We start from the raw sequence: 25,942 nt of genomic DNA, 5'->3' as shown, positions 1-25,942 counted from the left end.
CAGAGAGTGTAATTCTATTCCTTTCTTGGCACCCCAGAGATTAAGATTCCTAAAAATCTAATGCAAATGAGAACAAAGCAAACACAATTTAAAAGTTCATCACTTAGTCACAAAGCTGAGGCAGAGGAGAGGGCTGAATATACTTCCCATAAATGGACATCTCCAACATAAAGATTATACACACTATATTGACCTTTAAAACTGGCTACTAGTTTTACAGCAAAGTCAATAATGAAATAAACTGTCATAGCATCCTATCCAATTAATCATTTGTGTTCATTTTTTTTTTGAGGGACACTTGCCACAAACAAGTAATCCCAAAATTTAGGCATTGTAAACTAAAATGAGCAGAAATTCCCCTATGGTGCTCTTGTAATTTTTTTTTTCATGTAAAACAATTTATTAGAAACAATAACTAATGTTTTCTGAAGGTGCTTATGGGAATTTTAAAGCTTATCTAGGGAACTATGAAGTAAATGATTATTTTAATTGGATGAGTGATGAAATGAAAAAAAGAAAAATGCACTGACAAAAGTAAACTAGATTTAAGATACTTAATGTCTAATAATTTTAGGATGTAGCAATGGTACCCAAAAGAAAGCTGATTTTTATATTAGGGTTTTTTTAAGAATATTATATGTGACTGACAGTGTCCCTTTGCAATGGTGTTGGGCTGTAAACCACAGTAATTCAAATTCACATGAACACACACACTGTAAACTTGAAACATTGAAGATTTAAAAAAAAAAAAAGGGAAGCACATGGTATAAAATGATAAAAAAAATTATGCTAATAAAAGCCAAATGGCAGCAGGAACAGCAGCAGCAGCTAGAACTGCTGGATAAGGCGCCGGCGCTGTGAGGTCTTCCGCAGCAGTCGTCTGTAGTCATAGGGATTATCTTCAGCTTTACTCTCTTCCAGGGGTCTTTCTGCAATCCTCGACCTAGGGATTAAGCACAGAAGTGTTTTAGAAATTAAAGTCAAAACATTTACATTGGCAAACACTCCTAATCGACTGCTTAACCTCCAGCCTCGTGGGAGAAAAAATAAAAGGAGAAAGAAAGAAATCAACTGACTTTGCTAGGCCTCTTCCTGTGCTGCACAGAGCAGGCACCTAGGAACAAACACAATATATGCTAAAAGCAGATGAACACTGAAGAACAACATGTTCTTCTATGAAGAGGACATAATAAAAGGACATAAAAACATTGAGAACATGGGGATCCTTTGCAGTAGCGTCTGCCTGATGGTTACTGAAGCAGATTTTCGGGTGGCATAAATTTGTTTGCTCTGTTCTTAACCTGCCAGTGGAGCTCAGTGTAAGTGTCCATCTATTTTTTTTTTTTTTTTTTTTTCACATGGCAAGATGCATTTTGGAAGTCCCTCTGACAGGCTGGAATGGTGACCTGGCACCAGCTGTTACAATGGAGCAAGATTAAAAATAAAACTGAGATATTTAAAAAATGAAATAATTACAAAAAATTGTAGTGTTCTACACTAAAGATGCATTCCATCACTGGTCCTATACCAGCGCCAAAGATAAACTGCCAAATAAAACTTCACTTCTGTAGATTGAAATGGCTGTAGTTTTTAGATCCAGATGACCCCATTCCAGAGATACTGAAGTCTAGAAATGTTTTAATTGCATTCATATGCCCTCTGAGACAACAGTTTAAATTTAAAAGTTACATAGGTTTTGTTTCACTATGGCTAATTAGGATGCAATCAGAGAAGCACACAGTAAAAGGTAAATTCCTTTTACTAAGCTCAGTAAAAAAACTCTCATTCACCTAAACTAGACCTCAGGGTGACAGATTTGGTGTAATTAACCACCTTAGAAATGCAACATGTTCCAAGGAATGTAAACTATACGGTAATTCCCTGATGTTATTATTTTTAATTCCATGCCTTCACAACACCTTCCTAAAATTAATTTAGATCCTACCTAAAAAAAGGCCAGAAATAAAATATGTAAGGGGCACAAAATGAACATTCTACATTCTAAATGTTCTACAAACATTTTCTCTATTATATAGATACATTTTCAAATCAGCAATCATCCCATGCTTAGTGTTTCCCTTAAACCTTTGACCTAGATAATTTTCCAAGTTTTTCTTAACTTTATAAAGACACAGGAATATACAAATATATTAAGATATATAAATATGTGTTTGTATGTGTAATGTGTGTCGGTGCATTGGCAAGACTGAGAATTTCCTTCCACTCAGAAGTGGTCACCCTCTATGAAGTCTACATGGGAAGAGAGGAGGTTGAGTGAACCCTCCCTTTAGGGTTTTTCTCCTGACTGTCCACTTTGATGAGGTGCACCACAGGCTACAGACACACATGCTTACAGGAGAGCAGGAAAAGGAGGCAGTCATGCTGGAGTCTTACCTGCAAAAAATGTGCAGAATGTTTGGAGCACGACCACCCTATTTAAAACCTAACTGATCAGAAATAATTTTTTTAGGTTCTGCTTCAGTTTAATTTGATTTTAGATCAGAGATTTACAGCATAATGTCTGTCCATCTCATCTAGCCCTTGGGACACCAAAAACTAGCAAGTAGGCTGAACACCAATCACACTGGCATTTATCTCTCCTGTATGAAGATGGGAAATTTTCAGCTATACACTTTACACGTTAATTTGGCAAGATTCCATGACTAAAAAAATAGATTTATGTCTAATTTAAAGTGTATCTTTTTTCTTTTTATTAATATTTTTAATATCTCAACAAGGGTATACAACATTTATTTTTTCCTATTACTATTTTGTATGAATTACCGCTCAGTAGTTCTTAAAATTGAAGTCCTGCGCTCACTTGGGTGTCTCTTCCTTCTTGTGGTAGAACTGCTGTCCTTTGAGGTGGAGTCAGTAGATGAAATTTCTTGGTAGTAGATATCTAAATCTAGCACTTTGCTCAGACTGTCAGTAAATAAGAACACTAAGTTAACAGTTTCACTTTTCAATTTTACACTCAACATTCAAAAACAAGGTAACCAAATACAATTATCAGTTCTATTTCTGTGTTGAGGATCTAAGGAAAAATATATATAGGCACAAAAAATCAGTTTCTGAAGCGTGACTGCTGTATAAAACGCAGATACTGAAAATTTTGAAATGCTAAACACTTTTATATATCCATAAAGGAGACATATAGGACTGAAATTGTTTGGATTTGCCATTATACTCAGTGGAAAGGCATTTTTATGGTGTAATTCCTCTGACCTATTTTAGATATCTCTTTGAGCAAGAGATGAATCATTTTCCTAAAGATTATTATTTTTTCTCTAACTACAAGAAGAGAGTCTAAAGCCACTAGTTCAGGTATAAATGTCAATAATGCAAATGTCTCTTATTTTGTTAGGTGAATGCTATCCAGCATATTATATATACAGAAAAAAATCAATCCTGACATCTAGTTTAGAATGGCTAGGGAAAAAAAATAATATCCTAAAAGCAATCTGAAAAAAGAATTCCAGAATTCAATTCTCAGATTGGTAGAAACCAGAAATAATTCATTGATTTCAATTGCTATGTTGTTCAATTGCAATGATACAGAGTCAGCATATGAAGGAAGATGCTGTCAGGAAAGTGGTTTACTAGATTTAAGATGAGTGAAACCTAACTGAGGCCAAAGAGAGAAAACACTAGCTTTTGGTGGGTTTTAATTTTGTTTTGTTTTGGTTTTGTTTGTTTGTGGTTTTGTTTTTGGGGTGTTTTTTTGCTAAACTGGAGTCAATAGATGTGAAATTTTTTCAGGCTCCAAATGACATCAAAAAAAAAGCTGAAAGAGACCAGACATGGGGGACATGGACATAAGGTCAATCCCTTAAGCTGTGGCATGGTCAAGTGCAATTTAAACTGTGGTTGAATGAAGCTAGATGCCCTGAGCACATTTTATATGCATTTAATGTCATGTAACATCCTTTAAGACACAGATTTTAGCTATGGTGTTTGTATTCTGCAACCTCAGCCAAGGACAGCGCAAAGAGCCCTTTCATCTTGCATCTATGAGCAGGCTGCCATCCCATGCACGCTGTGGTGCCACAGCAGTGTCACTCAGGGGGCACCAAAAAAGCTTAAGTACAGAAACAGAAATAAAATAAAGCTATGATGTATGTCAGGAGCTGTGAACCACATCTACAGGACACATAAGCATCCAAGATACAGAAGGGCAGAATATACCTATCGCTTCCTTTTTTCTGCAGAGGTCCATGGAAATAGGTTAGTTACACTGTGAACAAAACACCTATGTTTGAAATTTCAAGGGCTACTCTTCTTTACCCATTATTAATAATTCTTGTTTTAATTTTATTATTATTTCCAAACGGTCGTATATTTTTAGGAGAGAATTTTAACAGTCTTTGTATTTTTGCTAACACAAAAAACCTGGTTGCTCATTTGCTTTGACTGCAATTTTAAGCACCTTCAATTATTTTCTGTGTCAGAACTATCTTTGATGTGGACCTTAACTTATTAGAATACTTGTGTTGCCATGGTAAAGGGCCATGTTTTACTAAAACTGAAGGATTGAATTCTATAATGGATTTTAGTAGTTGAAAATTGTGTATTTTAACTTTGCATACAATGTTCTTCCTGTAAATCACCAAATTACTGTTCTTTTTTCAATGCCTTGTTCTCCTGGTTGAAATGCAGCTAAAAACTATCCTAGAGTATTAAAGGACAATAGTAAGATAATGAAAAAAATTACCTTTCTTTTCTTGGTTTCCGTTTTTCATCTTGTATTGATTTCTAAGAAAATAAAAAGTAATTAAAAATACTAAAAGGAAAGGTTATGCAAAGATGCAATTCATCAGCATTAGGTAGGAGAGTGTTGTATATTTTTGATTAAAAGAAAATATAGAGAATCTAATATGCTGAGTAAGTGTCCCAGAAAAATCTCTTTTCAGAACGTTTGAGACTGAGAATGGGATTAGCTTTGTTTCTCCCAAAATTCAGTTGCCATACTGTGAAAAAAAAAAGCTAAATTAATCATGATCAGAACAGAAAAAGGAGATCTAAAACTTTCAAATAGCTATAGACGTTTTAATGAAGTTGACAACACAATCTTCCTGAGGCAAATTTACTGTGATGCCAAGAGAATTTCCATGAATAGAGGCAACACAGTGGGAGTAGACATAATCCTATTCTCATTAATGCCAATGTAGTCTTGTCACAGGTTTTAGTAGACAAAGGCCCCATTTAAAAAATAGTATACTAGGTGGCAAAAGAACCCTTAGGACACAAGATATCTAGAAATATAGAGGAAAGAAGATTTATAGGGAATGTGAATAATGTCTTATCTCTAATAGATTTCTGTCCCTACACCCAAAACGACAGTATGTTGCAGCACTTAACTCATCACACTTGAAAGGCACTATTTTTAATGCAAGTGGTCTTAATTGTGTTTTTTGCAAATGAGTGAAAACTCATTAGAATTAGTGACTATAAAGTCACTGAGAATCAGAAATCCTGATGGACTTCAGTATGCAAGCAAATGAACATGACATATAATTTCAAAATAATAGGGTGATTGAAAAAATTATATCCCAAAATAAACTTATAGTGCCTTATATGAACAATGGGCTATTGTCAGGCTTCATTTATACCTGTGCACCCCTTTAGTTCATTTGATATGCAAGGACATGAGTGAGAATGGGAGGTGTCCAATTATTATCTTTAACATGATCTGAGAGAAATATCTGGTTTTGCAGAAGATAGAGAAAATTTTTCTAAAAATGTACTCATATTGTTTGCCTTCACTTTCAGGTGAGCTGGGCTTGATAATAATCTGTGAATACCTGTAGGTGACAGAGATTTTTAATAAGGTAGAAAATCCATGACAGCTGGGAAAACTGACTACCCTCTAAAGCTGACCACCATCTAGAGCTCAATGACTTACCTAAGATCTAAGAATTTTAAGAACTGGTAGGTCTCCTTTCTAATCTTCAGTGTATAGATATTTATGTTGAACCTTTCCCTGACCAGTGAACTCAATGCCAGAAAGATAGNTTCCACATCCTCTTGAAAATACAACTAATTCAAGGGAATAATGATGAATATCTTGAAAAACTGCTGCTAAAAAAATGATAAAAAATTTCCTGGCATTACTGCAGTTTTTCTTTGCACTGATGTGATGGCTGTTTTCTGATATGAGCTGGCCATGTAACAAATTAGCTTTCAGAAAATACTATGTTCCTGGTTCTATGGTCTCAGCTTTCTAAACAGGCATTTACTTCAGAATTACCCTTTTCCTCAGAAATTTCCTAGTATAGAATTCTCTGTCATGCCTTTCATTTCATTCCTTTATCTTACCAATCTTGCTTTAACAAAACAAATTTTATTCTTACATGCGAATTTATTTTTAAGAATGCAATTTCTTTTTAAAATATCACTGTTGGAAAGCTGTGTTATTTCAAAGCCTCCAGAATAAAACATAACCATATTTGTCTTTTTTCGTATGCCAGACACAACTGTCCCTGAAGGCCCTGGTGACACCTTCTGTTGAAAGGAGAAGCAATTGCTACGGTTAGTTTATTAGCTGGGTTCTCACTGGCTGCTAAAATAGGTCACTAAGATACAGGCACCTGGAGCAAATCAGTTTAATTGCTTTTTTGTTGGAAATGCTTTCTGAGCTGCTTTTACATTTTCTCTCTTTCTGCTTACTTTCTTGCCTTTTTTTGATATATTTAAGGGCACTAAAGTCAAGAGTAGAATGCAGCACTTGGTATCTGAACTTGGACCAAAGGCTATATATAGACACACTCAAATCCATTAGTCTCCTGAGCTGTTGGTATTTGCCAATTCCTTCATAATCACAATCTGACACATTTGTAAAGGAAGCTACAGTGTGCATACTAATACAGCTTATTTTAGTATTTGCTTTCTCTGCAAGATCAAGCACTAATTTAGATGCTCAAAATAGCTCTCCAAACGAACCTGTGACTCTCCTGTTTCTCTCCTGTGACTTACAAAGAAACTAGGGAGACAGGGCACTGGATTTGGATATTGAAAATGCAAATGCTGCTTATGCATATAATGAAAGTATGTATGTTTAGGTACAAAAGTAGATATTGCTCTGACAAGGGTCCTCAGTCAGAGTAACTCTGAACTTCAATTTCAAGCCTCGTTTGAAATCTGAAGTTCGTGGCCTGCCTCTTCTCAGCAGGACACAGCTTTTATGCTGCATTAGAAAAGAATATAGGGAATTGGACAATTAGAAAGATGGTTTAGGTGGGAAATATCTGGCAGTTTTAACCTACAAAAGCTTCTTAAACTCACATGTATTAGAGTGTAGTAGGTGGAGTCTTCTGGATTATTTAATGTCTTGGGTTTCCGTGGCCGCCTTGGGGGTCTCTGCATTGGGCGAGAGTCTTCTACTTTGGCCACAACTGTAAAAAATCAGAAGGTAGAAATGCTTATTTCTTCACAGAATTGGGAGGTTTTTGGAAAAACAGGAGAAAATTTCAACAGAGAGAGAAAAAAAAATCCACATAGCCACTTTTACTGCTTGCAATAACTCAAGAAAGCAAATGATTTGGGCATTTCCATGAGCAGAGAATGGGTTTATCCATTTGGGTCCTGACTGCCCACAGGAACACATGCCACCTAACGAATGCCAGGCTGGAACAGCCTAGCAGTCTGCCTGGCACAGACCTCTCCTTCTGAATGGGCTGATGCTCCACATTCAGAAAAGGGCTCTGAAGGGTAATGGCTACTGGGAGACCCCTGTCTTGTAAGGGTCACAGGTGGTAGGGATGATGTTTCTTTCAGATTCAAGTCAATCTTTATGGAGGGAACTAGCATTAGGCCTCAGTTTCAGAGGTTGATCCTCTATATTATCATGGTGTTGATTTTCCTTAAGGTCTCCTGCTGAGGCTTTTAATTTCAAGCCAAATCACGTACCACTGGGCAACAGAGCATGACCATGTCCATCGCATCCAGTGTAGTCTAGTTTAGTGTACTCAAATTCTGGTTTCTATTTCTACAAAAACTTTCTGAAAACATGCAAAAAATGCTTTCACTCTAATGGAAACAAAATCAAGATTTTAACACAAAATGGAACTAGCATCCTCTGGCAGTCTCCCAGTTCAGAGTTAGACACTGACTTGTGGATTACATTGGCTGGCACATAGGGGACTATACAAATGTCTTGGGCGTTTGCTTGTTAAAAATCTGTTTTGACAGTGCTAGGAAAAAGGGCTACTAAGGGTTCATAGGCTGTTTGTCACAGAGCCAACATGGAGTGCAGAGTTCCTTGTGCCTGTTCTCGGAGACCACAGAACTGGGTCTGTGGGCCGAGGGACCAGAAATGTACAGCACAGTGAGCATGGTCACCTTCCATTCACTTCAGCTACAGGAAAAGTTGACAGAGAGTGACAGCAATTCCTTCATGATGAAGGAGAAGGTGGTTGCATGGCAGCAGAACAATGATAGAGATGGATCATAGGGACACATACAGGGTGATGAATGAAATCACAGCACAAGGTTTAGGCACAGTGAACTGTGTGTCTAAGGTATATTGCATTATCCAGTGAGGTTTTATCTTGTCCCATCACAGAAATACTCAGGACAATCCATGAGAAAAAAACATCTTACTCATAAATGAATATAGTGTGAGGGTAGAATGGGGATCTGGATCCCAATAAATTGCTCAAGTGTGTTCTGGTGATATTATCCTCTTTCACGTGAAATGACTTTATAACCTAGATGTGCTAACTAAATGTGATTGAGTCTTAGAGGAAAAATGTATTTTGATCCCTAATGACCATCAGAAACCCTTTTACATGATAAAAACTCTCCCATGTACAGCAGAGATCTTTTTAATTAAGGAGATAGCACAATCATTTAAAATGAGAAATGATCAGTAATACATCAGTGTTGACTCCTGCAAAATTAGCTGTTTAAGTTTTTTGTTATTTGTGATAAATAAAGGCTTGTAAAGGTCATGGATATACAGAGCAGCCAGAATGAATAATGTTAATTTAAATCATAGTTGGATAATTGCATTTATTGTTTTAGTTTCTTATCTGAAATGCAGACTGCTTCTCGTGTAATAAACAAACAAGTTTTTTTTTTTAATATTTTGCACTTAAGAGAACAATGGTGCTTTTCTAAGCCAAGTTACAGATAGCTCATGTTATTCATTCCAGTAAGCTGTAATAAATATAAATGACATTCCTTGATTTCAATAAGTATAGCAGGCCTGACTGTGCTCTTAATGTGGGCTGTTGTTACCTTGCTGCATTTCAAATGGGCCACCTTGAGTTATCTGACTTACCATTTGTGAAAGAGTAGAGGCATATCTTCCCTATTTTATTTTTAAACACAACAGGTGTCTGAACTGGAAACGCTACCTTAAAAGAAATCCTTTAAAATTCAGTGCAGTTGAATAGAAACACCTAACACCCTGTCTGTAGGACATTTTCAAAAATTGTGTCAAAGATGATGACTGCATGAAAATCTAAAAAAAGAAATGAAGCCAAATTAGGGGCTTTAGGAAAATTGCAATGAAAAGGCTCTCATAATACCTTAAGATTTTTTACTGTCCCCTCAGAATTCATCACTGTGTATGCTGTTATGTTATTTAATTCGTCACTGTCAAACAGATAAAGCATTATTGTATTCTACATTACAATTATTCCAACTGAAATTACTTGTATACTTTTTGTGTATGTGCTCTCCAAAGAAGACTAGTTTTTACATTCAAAAAATACTATTTTGACAATGTTAAAAAAGGGTATTCACCTCGGCTCTTGTGTTGTACATATGTATGAGCTATGCAAAAGAGTTGAGGGGACAGAAACACCATGTTGGGCCAGGCAGCCTTCTAAGTTTGGACCTCCGTTGTTCCTTTCTAAAATTAAATATAGAGCTGAAAATGCAATTCTGAATTTTGCCTCCAAATTACACAGTAAGGTTAAGCTTTCTTTGTTTCACCAGCAAGCAAAGCTGTGATTTCCTTCTGCACTTAGATTTGCATGATCATTGCTACTGAAATTCAGCAGATGTGTAGTTCCTTGTATTGGATAATACAAAGTAAATTTTTCTTTTTTATTAGTTGCTGAGGATGTCAGAAATCATTTACGTAGTAGAATTGAAGGTGGAAGGCAAATTAAATACCCAAGCCTTATAAATGGTGAATTTGATGTTCTTGTTTTCCAGATGGCCTATACCTTTCTGTAGTAGGCAATGAAGCAGAAAGGAGGGGTGAAATAATTAATTTATGATCAGGGCAATTATGTTGTTTCTAGAGACCATTACAAAGAAAATATTTTTATTGAAGTCCAGTCTCTCCATAGTAAAATATCTTGTAGCCTATTTTCCTTAAGACTTCAAATATCTCTAGTAAAATCTGGCTGTGTGCTTTATATGTAAAAGAAAAACTGATGCTTTCCTCTAACAATCATTTAAATAGGTACTTTGCAACATTGATACAAAAACCATTCACACAGTAGCTATTGAAGCACTTTGGAAGTGTCAGGTTGGCACTATCATCCCTATCTACCAGCAGGGTAAATCAGATGCATACAGAGACTTGCTTAACCTTATATCCCAGTTACTCATTAGCAGAGCTAAGGACCTGGACTGAAGGACTGTACTGAGACTCCTGTCCCTGCAGCCAGCCCACACCTTGCTGTTTTAGTACCTGAACAGGTGCTGTCAGTGTTGCAACGTGTGGTCTAGAAGCAGTGCATATGAGAAACTGGAAACAACAACAGTTGATGCAACACAGACATTCCTTTTTAAAGGTTTTACAAGGAGGAAGACAGGCTGAACAACAGATTGAAAGGGGGGGGATTTTCCTCCTCAAACTGCCCAAGTGCATCCAGTCAGTACTTGATTAGTCAAAAAAAAAAAACAAAAAAACACAGAGGTTTTGCTCTCCTGACCTGGATGCTTTGCTTTTGACAGCCAATGTCAGCCATGCCCCAACACATCCCCAGGAAGTTAAATCTCTCTCCTGCCCAAACCTGAAGCAGACTGTCAAAGCATACATTTAATCCAGTGATGATGGAAAATTTAATAAAAGTTAAAGTCATTCTCCATGAGAATGAACAAAATACAGAGTTAAGGGTCAGCAAAGGCACGTGAACAATGTGGCTGCCAGATAACATTAAAGAAGCTTTAGCAAATCTAAGGAAAATTCCTTATTCCTATCAGTATCTCAGCTAGCTCATTTAGCACTACCTCAAAGGTTCCTATCTAAGTTACACACACAGTCAATTCTACAAATATTAATACTTTCACTCTCAGCCCTCACTGAAAACTCCAAATATGCTGAAATGCATACCATATGCATGTGTATCCTGAACAGCACTGCAAACTACAGCAACTGTGGAGAGCTGCATGTCTTTGAAATGTTCAAGGATGAGCAAGAAATGTTTGAATAAAGATGAGTCAGTATCAACAGCCCTTTAGGTTGAACTGTGTCTGCACATTTGTACATACAATAATAAGCTTGGAAGACAGCAATCTTGAGGAATCAACATCCATGGATGTTAATGTAAATTAACTATGACTTACAACAGATTTTATACTGAAGACTGGAGAAATAGCATGGTTACAGCTGTGATAAGCATCTATGTGATGAAAGGTCTCTATTTATTAGGCCACCTGGAGAAACAGATAAACCCATCTTCAGGTCATTTAAGTGAAATATTACATGTTTGATTTAGAGCCATTCCACAACTTATGGAGACAGAACTATAAAGCCAGCCTCAGAATAAAGCAGGAAATAAAACAAGAGTAAAAGCAATAATTGTATAGGATTTGTAGAGGGACTTGGAAGTAATCAGAAAAAATGCAAATATAGTAACTGGAATTCCAGGACTTGATAATGAGAAGCTAACAGGTATTACTGTTTACAACATCTATGTGCATACCTTTTTACTGTTCTAATTGTACACAGTATGAGGATGTAATTACTCAAGGTTGGAATATGCACTGCTGTTTAGCATTCTGGTTAGTAATTTTTAAGTATTGTTTATTCATGGAATGTTTAACAGAGCCAGATTTGGAAATTATGGTTGATGGCTGCAAATTCACAGCGATCTGGAAAAAACAGAGGGATTTTTCTGTCACAACCTAGAAGGAGAAATTGCAAGAAACTGAGAACTTTCTGATTGCATATAGAAGTTGAAAGTGTTTGATCTCTCATACCTAAGTCCTGCAGCTCCACTGAGGGAAGTTTCAGTCTCTGGCTGACACTAATACAGAATCACAGAATCATATACATTGGAAAAGACCTCCAAGATCATCTAGTCCAGCTTTTGACTGATCCCCTTGTCAACCAGAACATGGCACTAAGCACCATGTCTGGTCATTTCTTGAACACCTCCAAGGATGGTGACTCTGCCACTGCCTGGGCAGTCCATTCCTATGATTAACAACCCTTTCCATGAAGAAATTCCTCCTGATGCCAAATCCAAACCTCCCCCGGCACAGCTTAAGACTATGTCCTCTCATCCTGTTGTTGGTTACCTGGGAGAAGAGACTAGCTCCCACCTGGTACCACCTCCTTTCAGGTGATTGTAGAGAGTGATAAGGTCACACCTGAGCCTCCTTTTCTTCCAGATTAAACAACCCCAGCTCCCTCAGCTGCTCCTCACCGGACTTACCCTCTAGACCCTTCATCAGCTTCATTGCCCTTCTCTGGACTTGCTCTCATTTCTGAGAGCCTGGTGACTTGAGATTACTACATTTTAAGAGAGGATATTTAAGGAAAATGGCTGTACTCCACTTCCATGACCTCCTAAATCTTATGCTCTGCCATGGATCAGACCAACTCCCAACATATATCTTTTATGTCCTGGCTGTATGGTGCCCAAAGGGCCACTCCAGTAGCTGAGAACAACCAAATGGTAGAAGTGCTTGATTACCCTGTTTTTCTCCAGTCCCAGTGCTCCTTCCATACTCAGTGCTCCTGCCTGATCACTCACTTGCAAAGAAGAAAGTCTGGCCAGTGAATACTGCTCTGCTCACACAGTTTTATACAGACTCCCTCTTCCTTGCAAAGTCTGCCCGTTAAACTCCCATAAATATTGCTTTGACAGCCTACAGCAGGAGGAATCCCGGATGAAAACCCTGCCTGTCTTGCTGCTTTGTCTAGCTGGAATGGTCCTCAGCTGCACTGGAGTTCCTTATACCATGTACATTTCATTCTAAGTACAGAAAATTCTCTTCCCAAGATTTTATCTTTGAACTGTCATTTAATAATTAGAAAGATGGGCACTATTACTCATCTGGAGAAAAAAGAAAAAAAATTTGCTCCCATAATGATTTAATTCCCCTCACTTCAGGCTTTGACCTCAAAAATCTCGACAGCAGCTATTTGTGCCTCCATTCTGACACCACAGTAACTCAAGGCTCACTAGCAGTCCAAAGGTGCAGTTCTGGGATGCAGCCACTACATTTAGCTTAAAGCATTTAAGCAAGTAAATATAACCTACTCAGAGATTCTAGCCACAGGGAATATTGTTTATTCCAGGAACCTTGTGCAGCCTGCTTTATGCATTTTATAAATACAAATAAATTCACTTAAGAACAACTTAACCTTGTGGATTTAAGATTCATTTAACCTTTTGCTCATATCCTCTTTGAACTGCAAGTTTTGCATTTTCATTAAAAAAAACCCCAACCCAAACAGTGTGAAAAATCTGAACATTTGTCCCAGTACACCATTCAGCTGTCCCTCAGTTTCTCCTCTTCTGTGGGTAGCAATGTAATAAAATATTTTATCAGAGGAAGTGTTAAGTTCTCAAACTGTGCAATAGCCACCTACCCACAGACGAAGGCAGCCAGGCATTCCTATCTAGCACACAGCTATAAAATACAATTCACATGTTATCGCTGCATTCACATGTTATGGCTGCAGAACAACATATAAAACCAGTGAAGCTGATGAAGCAGTGTATATAAATGTAAATGACCAAAGTAATTACAAACAGGTAAATACCACATGATTTAAAGAACACCTAAAGCTCAACAATCCCTACCTTCATAAAGGTAGGACAGCAAATGTAGCCATAGAGGGAAAGCTCCAATAAAAGTATATCCTTCTGTAATTGTGTGTGTGTAAATCCTACTGTAACACATAATGCAGGCAAGACAATAGGAAGGTCCCTCCCTGCTTAATAGGCAGCGGATCACCACTTCTATCTGCTTCACTTTAGCATGACTGTCTGCAGTATATTACCTCAAATATTTGGGGTTTTTTGGGGTTATTTTACTATATTGCATTTAGGAAGGAAGTATGATCCAGAATGTTGGTAAGTCCTGTGTTTTAGACAGTACAATCTAAATGAACTGAACACAGGCATATTGTTACTTAAATATTCTCTACATCTAGGTAGATCATGTTTGTTATAATAAACATCTACTTAAGACAAGGCAGCTTTGTGATAGAGCTCTCTGATGCTTGGGCTCCAACTGGCTTGAAGGCAAGCTGGGGAATTACTGCGGTGTATTCTCTTTATTATCTTGTGCATTGGTCATAACTGCAAAGGAAAGTTTTCCTGTCACATGAATTATATTCAAATGTAGAAAAAGAAAGTTCACATTCCACATCAAGAAGGGTTTTTCAGTGGAGTGGTTACCACACTTTACTGCTGGAAAATGTCTGCATTGTGACACCACAGAGGTTTACAGCAGCACACCTTTTTCAGAGATAAAGGGAAGTGGGTGACTGGTCACCCCTTTAGACAGGGTTGGAGACACAGGTGACAAACCCTGGTGTGCTTTTGTCTCTTACAGAGCTACTTAAATTATTAGCAGTGTGAAGCATAGACTTTGCTGCATTTTGCACATGGCATAAACATACTGTTACATTTTCACCTGGTTCACTTGTGCAAGTGATGAGATCTTTAACTGATAAAACAGGGATTTGTGTATTCCTTTTCCTTCTATCTAGCTCTTTTCTCTAACTTCTGCAGGAAAATGTGTTAGAAGAACCAAGAGTTCTTTTCCCAAGCATGCATTTTTAATTCCTCAGGTGTATCTTGTCAAAAGTCAGCAATATTTAATAGAGAACTCAGTACAAACCCATTAATGACAATCACAAACATTGCTCTGTCCTTAATGAAAGCTCATGGCACTTAGTTTTCCATTTCCCCTTTCTTTTCTTTTGCAGACTTTGGTCTTGGAAACTGGCTGAACTACATAGATTATCTACCAGCAGCTGGTTTACACTGAGAGGTTTAACATTTGTAAACATCAAGCCCCTATTTTAGCAGAGAGGACTCCAAAGTGGGATTGAAGTACTTTTAGGATCTTTTCAATGTATTCATGGGAACAGAAAGAAGTTTCATCACACATGACAACTGAATCCACAATGGTATAATGAAAATAGCACAATTAGGTCTGGGCAGTAAGACACAGTCCTGGATCTTACTTGTTCTAGCTATGCAGAGGTGAGCAGAGATCTTCCCCAGAGGCAGTGCAGTGGGCTAGTACAAGACCTACTGCAGAAATGGAGACCCACCCAGTTATCTGCCACATCTGCCTTCATCTTCCTCCATATCTGTGGTCCAAGACATGGGCTGAGAAATTCCCTGTAGTGTCTATTCCAACTGAAGAGGCTTGAGCAGCTTCAGTGGGGCACAGGTCTTAATGATCTGCATGCTCAGAGTCCAATGTCTTCCACCTTTATTCTCCCAGTACTCCTCCCCAGTGCCACCTAAGCTGCTCCAAGCGTGCTCGCATTTTGGGAATCTTCACTGCCTGTGTTAACTGGAATATAAATAACTTTCAAGTGTATTTCCAAAGGTCATGGTCTCTTAAGTGTGTGAGTTAAATGAATGCTGAATATTAATAAAACTTTACTTGCAGTTTTAAGAACATACCCACCAACATGGGTAGGAGTTACAAGTTTTGAATAACCTCAGTTGCATTTGTGGATAGCTAAACATTTATTCAGCATATATGTAACAAACTTCAGTTAATTGATTGACAAATTACCTAAAAAACTGTTTTGTTTTTAAGCATAGTCCCATATCCTACCAATAGCAAATACAGTTGAGCAACATGAGTTAAAAAGAGCCAATATGGAATTTTTACCAAATGAAAGTATTCCTAGAGATTCTATGTCTAGGTCTCACAAGGATTCATTCACCAACCTTAAGCAGCACTGAAACAAAATGCCAAGAAAAGTTGTAAATACATAAATTCCAACCAGACTTGGATATTTCTCTGGAAACTGGGTTCCAGATGTGTACTGATATGGGGCTTAATACAAAAATATACTGCCTGAGTTATATGAAAAGCTGGAATTAACTCATTGCTAGTTCCATGGCCTTTAAAAACATGACTAGGAGTTACTTCTTCACAGTCCTCTTCACAAATGAAAATTCTGCTAACAGAAAGGTTAAACATTACCTGGCTGACAAACATGAGAAGACAGACGGCCATTAGCTTGCTTATCTTTGGACAGCATCACAGGTCTCAGCTGATGGGACAATATCATTTCATTCAGTTTTTGCTGCAATGCTAAGTAGTCTTCGGATAATTTTGATATCTGAAAAATACACCACAGGTTTTTACATTATTGTAAAAATAAGTATAAATGTTCCTAGGTAATCAAAGGTAAAATAGTAGACTAGAGAATTAATTTAAAAGGTATTGCTCCACCTGCTGCAGTGTAGGAAGATGGCTGAGGGTACAGTTAGAGGAGATTAAGAATTACAGGATAAAATGCAGCTGATACTCGCTGGATGGAACGCAGTCAACATGTTCTACAAGGACTCCCCATACCATAAGAACCTGCTATGGGGGATGGAACAGAGGGTGGAGCAGACTGGACACACCACAGCCTCCCTCCATAGAAATCCCTGCAGGGAGGGGGACATGGTGGTACTTTGTAGTTTCCAAGACTGCATAGCACTTGTCAACCAAGGGAGATAGATGAAGATGTCCTCCTGCCGAGCCAACAACTATGTCAAAATCCCTCTCCTCAGATGAACTTGGTTCATTAAAGCCTAGCAGTAACATTAAAGCACACCTCCATCCCAAAATTACCCACCTCTGTGTGACCACCCCCCACTGAGCATGCACCCTGTATTCTTTTGACTGCATCTTTCAAAGTGAAGCAAGAGAATTTAACACCAATCAGAAACAAAGGTATTTATGACTAAAATCACTCAAGCTCCACCTAAACATAAAGAAATAGTATAAAAGTCAGTTGAGAATAGGAAGAAAAGGGGAAGACTCCACTGAAACTGCTGGGATCAGTCAACAGGCTGCCCCTGCCTTCTCCCCCTATAGGGATGCCTACGGGGTAAGAACTATACTCTATGCTTGCTGAATATTGTTATTAGGATTAGAGCTTGCTTTATAGTATAGTACATTGCTTTAAATACGTTTTTGCAGCCAGATACTATCCCTGGCAATCTTCAAACCTTATTAACCTCTTACTATTTGTATTAATAGAGTGCTATTCCAGAAATGGTTAGAGTGAGCCCTTTACAGGTGCTAGCAGTTGCCAGCTGTGGATAACATGTTCTAATAAAGTGAGAAGACCCGCTGAGGGTCTTCTGCCAAAGAAAAGGAAGACAAAAAAAGACGCATAGGAAACTCCACACCAGTCCTGCAGCTACTTCTTATTGCTTCACACCTGTGAGCAGATTGTGCCTTGCTGATGCAAGATTGCTTCTACAGCTATAGGCACACTTCTCTGCATGTGTGAGTTCCTGACATTGACACAGTAACTTTTAGTTTCATTTGCATAGACATTTCACAAGTTTACTGAATTAAGGACTGAGATGGGTAAACAAACATTTCAACAAAGGCAAAGCTTTAACTTAAAAATTTTAACTTAAAACATTAACTTTAACTTAAAAACATTTAACTTAAAAACATTATTTTTGCCAGTGCTCTTTGTCTTTTCCTCCTTCCTGACAAGGCTATTTTCTCTTGCAGACCAAAATATGCATTCTTATAGAACACAAATGACAAAATCTCTGTCTTATAGAGTAAAACCTTGGTGGCACTTAAGTCAGTAAAATACCTTTGCCGTTCTGTCATCACCAGAGTATTTTGCTCAACATACCTTGCTTACAAGCTTCTTACCTGTCGTGAAAAGGCTGCCAAATCACAAGCCTCTTTCTCTGAGTCTCCCTTCAGTGTCTTAGAGTCTTCAGCCTCTCTACTGGTGCTTTCCCTATGTTTTATTTTTTGGGGGTTGTTATTTTGAATGCATACTGCTTCTGTTGGATTCTTTGTAGTTTTCTCTTGACTTTTGCAGGGTAGTTTCCCTTCTTTTCTGAGTTGTCCCCTCCTTCTGTAACCCCGGTAACTGCTCTGAATAACCACTGCCGCCTTCTCTTTGTCTTCTGAACCTTGTTTTTCTGCCTCAGCTTGCTTTCCTGAGCCTCTTCTTAGTGACTCTTTTCTTATAATTCCTTTACATCCTGTAGGCATCACTGCTTCATGCTTCAGGTTGTTTCCTTCCACATCCCTGTTGGTCCTGGGCTGGACCACAGCAGATTCTTGATTTTTCTGATCTGCACTGAGTGTGTCTTGATTATCTTGATCTTGCTGGGGACTAGGTTTGGCTGTGATTTTGAAAGAAGATTTGATGGGTAACTCTTCCAAAGAGTCCTGTTCTTCACCCTCACTACTATGTTCTTCTGCAGGGTTCTGCTTCACAGAAGCTGCCTCTTCTTCAGTAGATGTTTTCTGTTGCTCCTGTATATTCCTTGTGTCACTGTACTCAGAGCACCGGCTGTCAGTGACTGCATCAGTTTTATCTTGAGTCTCCTCCGTCGCCGCTTCTTCCAATGCATCATTTTGAGCTGGCTGCAGTTGTGCTTCAAGGAATTCCACAGCAGATAATTCATCCTCTGCTATGATAGCTGCTTCTTCTTCTGTTTTAGGAAGGGCACTCTTCACCCCTGTTGGACTTTCCTCATTATCTTGAAGTTCTTCATCATTTTCCTTCTTGCTAATGGATGCTGCATTTTCAGTTTGTTGCTTTCTAAGTGATTCCCTGAATGGAACAGAGTTTTGGGTAAAAATTATAGCTGGAGGAGATGAAGAATAGCGATAACTTTACAACTACCTTTGGTGGTCTTTGTGTACTAAATGGCAATTTGATACATTGCAACATGGGAAAGATTTAGTGCATATAGCTGGAATTAAAGATTGTTGTTGTTATTATTATCTGTTAAAGTGAAAAGGGACATTATATTTTTATTATTATTATTCTTGTTATCATCATCATCATTATTATCATTATTATCTCTTAAAGTGAAAAGGGACATCCCTGTTAAATTTCACAGAAAATTGCTAGGGAGACAATCTAGGCTGTGTGAGGGCTGATAAAGCAGTAAAGAATTAACTTAAATGTTAAGAAAAACATAAGGTATAAACTTTTTAGCATCTCAAGAATATATAAATACACACAATCCTAAACGTATTCATTCTTGACTGTCTCAAGTCACATTAGGAATGCAAGAAGAGCGATCCTGGGCATAGGTCCAGGTCAAATTTAAAAGACATATTCCTTAAACTGTCTTTGTTACTATCAGTAAAACTTCAGTGCCAGATGAAATCTGTCACCCTCTTCCTTCCTGCTGAAGACTCTGAGGTCCTTCACAGCTGTTTTCCACTTCTATGAACTAGTTTCGACCTATTTAAATCCTATCACTGAAAAAACGATGGAGATAAGAAAAGTGCTACTAGCTCCATTTCAGAGATTCAGACATTGCAGAGATATTTTGAATGTGATTCACTTCACCTAATTTGCAGCTGTTTGATCTGAGCAAGACAACGGGGTTCACCTCTGTCATCACCTATGCTGATCTCAAACAGTTGCTTAAGATGAGGAACAGTTCCTTCCAGACATCCATCTCACTCTTGTCTGAAAATTTTTATGATGAGCTAGTTCCAAAAAGAGACTCATCGACGGATTCCATTAATATTACACGTAAGCACAATATTGTTGACCTTTTCCCTAAATATGCCTTTATTCCCTGGGCTTAAAAAGATGATAAAAATGGTTACTGACATTAAAAACCTCCACATAAATGTACCTCTGCCTACATATCTAGAATAACCCTAGTTTGTTTCACTCTTAGCTTACAATGTTGTTATTCAGCAGTGTAATTACTGGAAAGGGACACATTTGAGTGACATAAGAGAAAATAACATTACCTTCTGCTTTTGAAGATCTTCCTCTCCTTATATCCTCTGTAGTGAGACTGAATTATTATTGCTGATTTGTTTCTTGTCTCGGTTAGTTCTTTTCTCTTCTTCCTGAGTAAGTATCCTCTGGCAACTGATACAAATTGTAATGCAAAACAACAAGCAATGGGTGTCACACAAATTTCAGACAGTCAAATGATAACAGCATTAAACAAAAGCCAATAAGGAAATACAGACCAGAGTGCCCATTATGATTATGTTTCATCTGAAATTATTATGTCCCACAAAACTTTTTTGAGATTTTAGAAAGCTGTACCCATTCTACACAAGGATAAAAACAAGCTCTTTCCTCATATTTTATCGTGCTAGAGAAAATACAGGAAGATGCAGAATGAAGCAGAAGCACAGTGCTATAGAAGTGCCTCTAGAACACAGTACTCTGAGCTTCTTGTACCTGCTTTGCCTGATTCAGGCAATTGATCTGTCTTTTATTTCCCTAGGAAATGCCTGATTATCAGCCTATAGAGATTACCAGGCTGTCAACTGGCAGAGGCTTGGAATTAGATGAACATTCAACAGATCAGAGAAAAATTGAAAATTTTATAGCCCAGTAGTTACAGAAGACTTAGCTCATGCTCCTTCTGCAAAGACTCATTATTCAAAACGAAAAAGCTCACCATGAAAGATGTGCTAAGCTCCACAGTAACCAGGTGCACTGTAGCACAGGAACTCACTACTTGTGCTTTGTGGGAGGCACAGGTTAAAGTCTCTGGTCTGAACCAGAAATAAGAACTCAGACATGGCCCTTCCCTGAGACAGGTAGGTGCTAACTAGTCACTAGGGCCTTGATGCAGTTGCTGGCACATTGGTATCTAGTGCCATCTGAAGTGCTCCAGGATAGCCAAGGCATCTACATGGAGCTGGCGGAAAGAACAAGACAGATGGGACTTTCTGGAGAGGGAAAGTTGGGTGAACAATGTGAAATAAAGCTGGAGGCCAGGCAGGATAACCAGGGCACCTCAAATGACACTTGATATCAGTATGGGGGCAGATGAGCTGAACATTTGGTGGTTTTGAATAAAATGAATCAAACTCTAGGCTCTACTGACTCTAAGAGCATTTTAGACACCTAGCTCACATTTAGACATCTACACTGAAGTGTCTTAGTCAGAAACTGAATTGCATTCAGAATGTTGCTTCAAAAATCTCTGAACTTGCAAATAATTTCCTAATGGGAGCTGGCACAGTCTCCACAGTGCTGTGATTTGGGCAAGTCTGCAATTCCAGGGATTCAGCACAAATCCACTAATCCCTGGAAAAATAAAAAGGACATAGTGTTTTATCAAAGTATTTCTTTTGAACTCTAATTCCAAATGCAGTACCAAGAGTATGGGGATAGAGTACTTAAGGGTGCTTTAGATATCCTGCAGACATGGTAGATATGGGAGCTCTTACTCCAACTGTGCTGAGAGTCTTTTGCATCACAGGAAAGGTCAAGCTCACTTGACAACAGAGCATAAGGAGTCTATTTTAACACATTCATATAACTTGGTGACAGGGCCTTAGGAAAGTGCAAATTGTAAAGCGCTTGGAATACTTTTAGAGTTTGTTGAACTTATGAGCCAAGTCTTATCCCATTTTCATACGAAACCAACTCAACAGGAGTTATTTTGAAACAAATCAAGTTATATTGTCAATGGACATGCCAATATAAACTATGTCTGGTCTTTATAGACTTATTCTGGTTCATCTTTGAAGTTTTCTGAGAACTTTACTATGAGATAGTAGCTGTCTAAGCTTTGTTTTCAAACTGAAAGAGGAGTTTTGCATTGCTTTAGAAAAAAATGGCGGGAGGGGGAAGAACTGAGAGAGCTAAGTAAAAATGGACTTCCATTTTGTCCTGGCTTCTCATGCACTGAAAAAAAGTTGAAATGAAACTGCAGACAGGACAAAGAAGGTGGGCAAGAAGAAACATTGGGGATATCAACAGAGCAAAATGGTAAATTCATACTTTTGCATTTGCTAAATATTGTAATATAATTGACAACTTTCAGATGTCAAATTATTCTTGGTGCTTTACTGGATTTTATGCAGGTTTTAGATTGTTTTCTACACTGATGAAGTTCTACCAACTGCAGTGAAGTGATCTTCAGTACACACTAGCACTGGCTCAGTGCAATCAACAGATGCATCTAACAATGATTAAAACCAACACTGGTGGTGGTATATACTCATGAAGGCATATCTGAGGTAGTTCAAATCTAGATAACCTGGGTACTTGCAGCACTAGCTCATATTTGGGTTGTCACCTTTGTAATTATTGAAAAAACTGTGCAGATTTGTGCCAGTGGGTTTTATAGAATCATAAAATCATACAATGCTTTGGGTTGGAAGGGACCTTAAAAGATCATCTAGTTCCAACCCCCTGCCATGGGCAGGAACACCTTCCACTAGACCAGATCTTCCCAGGCCTCATCCAACCTGGCCTTGAAACCTGTATCTCTCTAGCTGTACAGCTCCTGATTTCAGAGCTGCCTAGGCTATATCTGGCTTGGGGACATCTCTGCAGGGACAGAGGAGACCAAAGTACAGGAAGGATAAAGGGATGTCCCATAGCATACATCTAGGCCCAAGGTCATTATCACTGCAAAAGAGAAACAAAGTGATGCAAAAAAGAATAAGAGACATGAGTGAAATTACAGATTGCAGTCTTCTCAAATATAGCTGTTACTGATACATAGCAAAACCTAGTCCTAATTGAACAGCATGAATACACATATTATACAGACGGTGTCATATGGGTTTCAACAATACCAGATGTAATACTTGAACATCTTAGACTAGCAGTGAAAAGGCTTGCTGTGGCATTTGAGCATCCCACTTCACAGCTGTGGAAAGTGCCTCTAAACCACTCTGAGGTACAGATAACAGAATACAGTCATCCATTTCAACCACTGTATATAGATAGATAATAGATAAATTATACTCAGAACATGTAAATGAGCATAGTCAGTGTAGTTAGAATCTGGATCAACATATTGTGTATGTATACAACAATATAAGCTACGAAAGCAAACAATTCTTACTTGCTTGAAATCTAGTAATGTATTCTTCCACTTTTTTATTATGTTTTGCATTTTTGTATTCTTTACGAGCAACAAACCCCCTGTAAGCTGAAAAGAGATGTCAAAAGTTAAATAATTCATTAGGAACTAAAAAGCCTCCAAGAATAGAAAAAAGTCTGGAATTACAGACCTCTATTAAAATATTCATAAATATTTTGCAGCATTTATCTTTCAATAAACATGGCAAATGAGCATGAATAGTAAATCTACATAAAAACTACATTTCTGGTGAGTAAAGTTATTATGAATTAGATGAATACAAAACACAGGAGAATCAGAATGTAAAATAAGATGATGTTTGAAAGTATTAAAAATTTCAGTTGATGCCTCCATCAACAGGGTAATTGGCCTTATTATCTAGGACAGTTAATACATTTTATTTTCATTATTATATTATACAACCTTGTCAATGCATGCCAGAATATTATTAATAACAGTATCATCTGGGCAATCACATCCTTCCATTCTTAAAATTGCCTTTTAAATGTAACATTGAGAAATGTAATTTCAGTAAAGCGATTGTCATAACCTGGTTAAAAGAAATTTTTCTTCGTAAGAACAGATATCACCAAATACAAGATACTTTGTCAAATGTAACAGCAGGAAAAGAGCAAAATCCACATCCAGCATACACATTCATCTATCAACCGTACACATGCACTAGCTTTAAGCAAAATGTTAAATGTTTTAAAGCTGTTACCTGACTGTATTTTAATAGCACTTTGTTCCCTTTGTTCCTTTATCTTTTTGTATCTCCTTGAACCCAGCCACCCTCTGACATAAGCTTGAATCAAAATAATCATGTCAACTGTCTCCTTCCGCATTAAATTTAGCTGCTCCACATGATAGTATTTGAGGAATACCTTAAAAAGAGTAGGCAAACAAGCAAAAGTTTTAGTTACCCTCCCAGGCCCTGTATTCACTCAATCCCTTTAACATCAACAAGAGTTACAAGTTGGTTTCAAATGATGAACAGACTCTTCAGCTGTAGTACCTAAAGGATCATTCTTGTTAGAGATAGCATTTTCATTGTTCAGGATATTGGTTTACCTTACTCTCCCTTTCAGCATCTCTAGTCAGTCCCTTCTTAATCATGTTTTCATGGGAAGATGTTTTTGAGTTCCAGTGCAAAACTTCAGTCTGTAACTAACTGTAAATCTGTTTTCAAAACCACGAGGCTGACAGTTTTGCTAACCTCACAAATCTAATGTATGTTACATAAATATGATCCAAACCTGGAACCTTCAATCTCTCCACTTTCCACTTTTAAATCTAAAGCATTGTTTATTTACTAAATTGCTTTTATCAAGAATGACACTCATATAAGGCCTGAAAAACTAGTCTAGCACAAGGGATACCAACACATTCCTGGTGTATATTAGGATAAAATAAAATGTGCAGAAAGACTTGTTCAATTAAGACAATAATTATGCTTATTTTGCAGAATTCCCCCAATCATGACCATTTGTTGGTACAGATACAGGTTAACCCTAATTAAACATAAGCTATAGATCTCAGATCCCAAGATATGATTCTTTTGACTGCATGTTGTCCATTAACTTCACTAAGACAGCAGAGGGAAATAAAGGCTGAGGGGGGAGGCAACTTCATGGCTTCTGTCCCATGTATCCAGGAAGATGTCTCAGAAAAACAGTTTTTCTTTTTCGCTCAGGTGATTTCAAACCGTTTAGGATCCATCTCCCTATTAATATCCTTCCTAGCACTTCTGTTACAGTAGCAAATAAAGAGACTTGATGCAGTACTTGTCTGATGCTTCTGTTTCTCTGAGATTTATCAGTTGGGAGTGGGTGGGTGTCCCTCTCTGGCACACTGGGAAGATCAGTGAGCTAGAACCAAAAGCAAGTGTATGGGAACAGATGTGTGTTTCTCTCAAAATAAAGTCTTCCTTCCACTTGACATAAATGGGATCCTCCTGCTGTCTCTTCTTGTAGTGCTCAGCAAAGTCTGCCACAACAGCCTCAAACTGGAAAGCCAAAACCTTTTCCTTACCCTTTGTGAGTCTGTTTGCTACAGGGAAGAAGTATAACTTCTTTTCCTTAAGAAAAGAAGCTTGGATTAAGCTTACAGGGATCCATACTAAAACATTTTTTGAAAGGAAATGCAAGCACTGTTGTTTTCACATACTGTTTTGCATTGTGGCCTCACTAAAGCTGATGAGAATTTTAACCCTTTACAGGCTGAAGATATCAGCCAGGTATCAGGGAACTGTACCCAGAAAAGAGGAGTTTGTTTTTCAAAAATAATAGAGACCAAGAGCTACTCCAACCAAATGAGTGAGAAAACAAATTGCTTAATAAGTTAACAATGGCATACTGCAATGATGCAGATACAGTATATTAAAAAATTACTTTAGTTTTTCCAAGAACCCAGTTGTCAAGGCGGGCTTTTTCCAAGATGGCAGCACAGGTTTCCGGGCTGACTGGAGGATCATCATTTGTTTTATAACAGATGAGGTAATACCTAAAGACAAATGCACGATTTTTTATTTGATTAATAAAGAGCAATATATGCAAATACATTTAAATAATAAAAACAGTTGCATGAAAGAAAACATAGCACCGAAAAAACTGAAAAAACATATGAGAGAAATTGCTGTGATTTATATGCAGTACTGAGAAACTCAATCCAAAGTGGATGACTGACATATTGCACGC

At 37.7% G+C, this 25,942-nt stretch overlaps 1 protein-coding gene across 7 annotated transcripts in view; it reads right to left on the bottom strand.

Annotated features, from left to right (window-relative positions):
• Positions 1–279: 279 nt before the first annotated feature.
• The window catches only part of MYO3A (myosin IIIA), a 120,381-nt gene continuing 94,718 nt past the window's right edge, over positions 280–25,942 (bottom strand). For 5 of the 7 annotated variants that reach the window (XM_017817284.1, XM_017817280.1, XM_017817286.1 and 2 more), the window contains 10 exons: positions 25,637–25,748; positions 23,968–24,130; positions 23,229–23,315; positions 20,152–20,275; positions 18,067–18,985; positions 16,378–16,516; positions 7,285–7,394; positions 4,715–4,755; positions 2,822–2,925; positions 280–943 (listed from right to left, as the gene is read on the bottom strand). In XM_017817284.1, coding sequence (XP_017672773.1) covers positions 738–943; positions 2,822–2,925; positions 4,715–4,755; positions 7,285–7,394; positions 16,378–16,516; positions 18,067–18,985; positions 20,152–20,275; positions 23,229–23,315; positions 23,968–24,130; positions 25,637–25,748 — 2,005 coding nt within the window. In that variant the 3' untranslated portion in view covers positions 280–737. Of the gene's footprint in view, positions 944–2,784; positions 2,926–4,714; positions 4,756–7,284; positions 7,395–16,377; positions 16,517–18,066; positions 18,986–20,151; positions 20,276–23,228; positions 23,316–23,967; positions 24,131–25,636; positions 25,749–25,942 lie in introns of all 7 variants that reach the window. The other 2 variants (XM_017817282.1, XM_017817287.1) reach the window with 1 other exon arrangement.

This window comes from Lepidothrix coronata, unplaced genomic scaffold, assembly GCF_001604755.1.
Source record: "Lepidothrix coronata isolate B3197 unplaced genomic scaffold, Lepidothrix_coronata-1.0 Scaffold59, whole genome shotgun sequence".
NCBI classification, from domain to species: Eukaryota; Metazoa; Chordata; class Aves; order Passeriformes; family Pipridae; genus Lepidothrix; species Lepidothrix coronata.
This window is presented reverse-complemented; position numbering and strand designations above follow the sequence as displayed.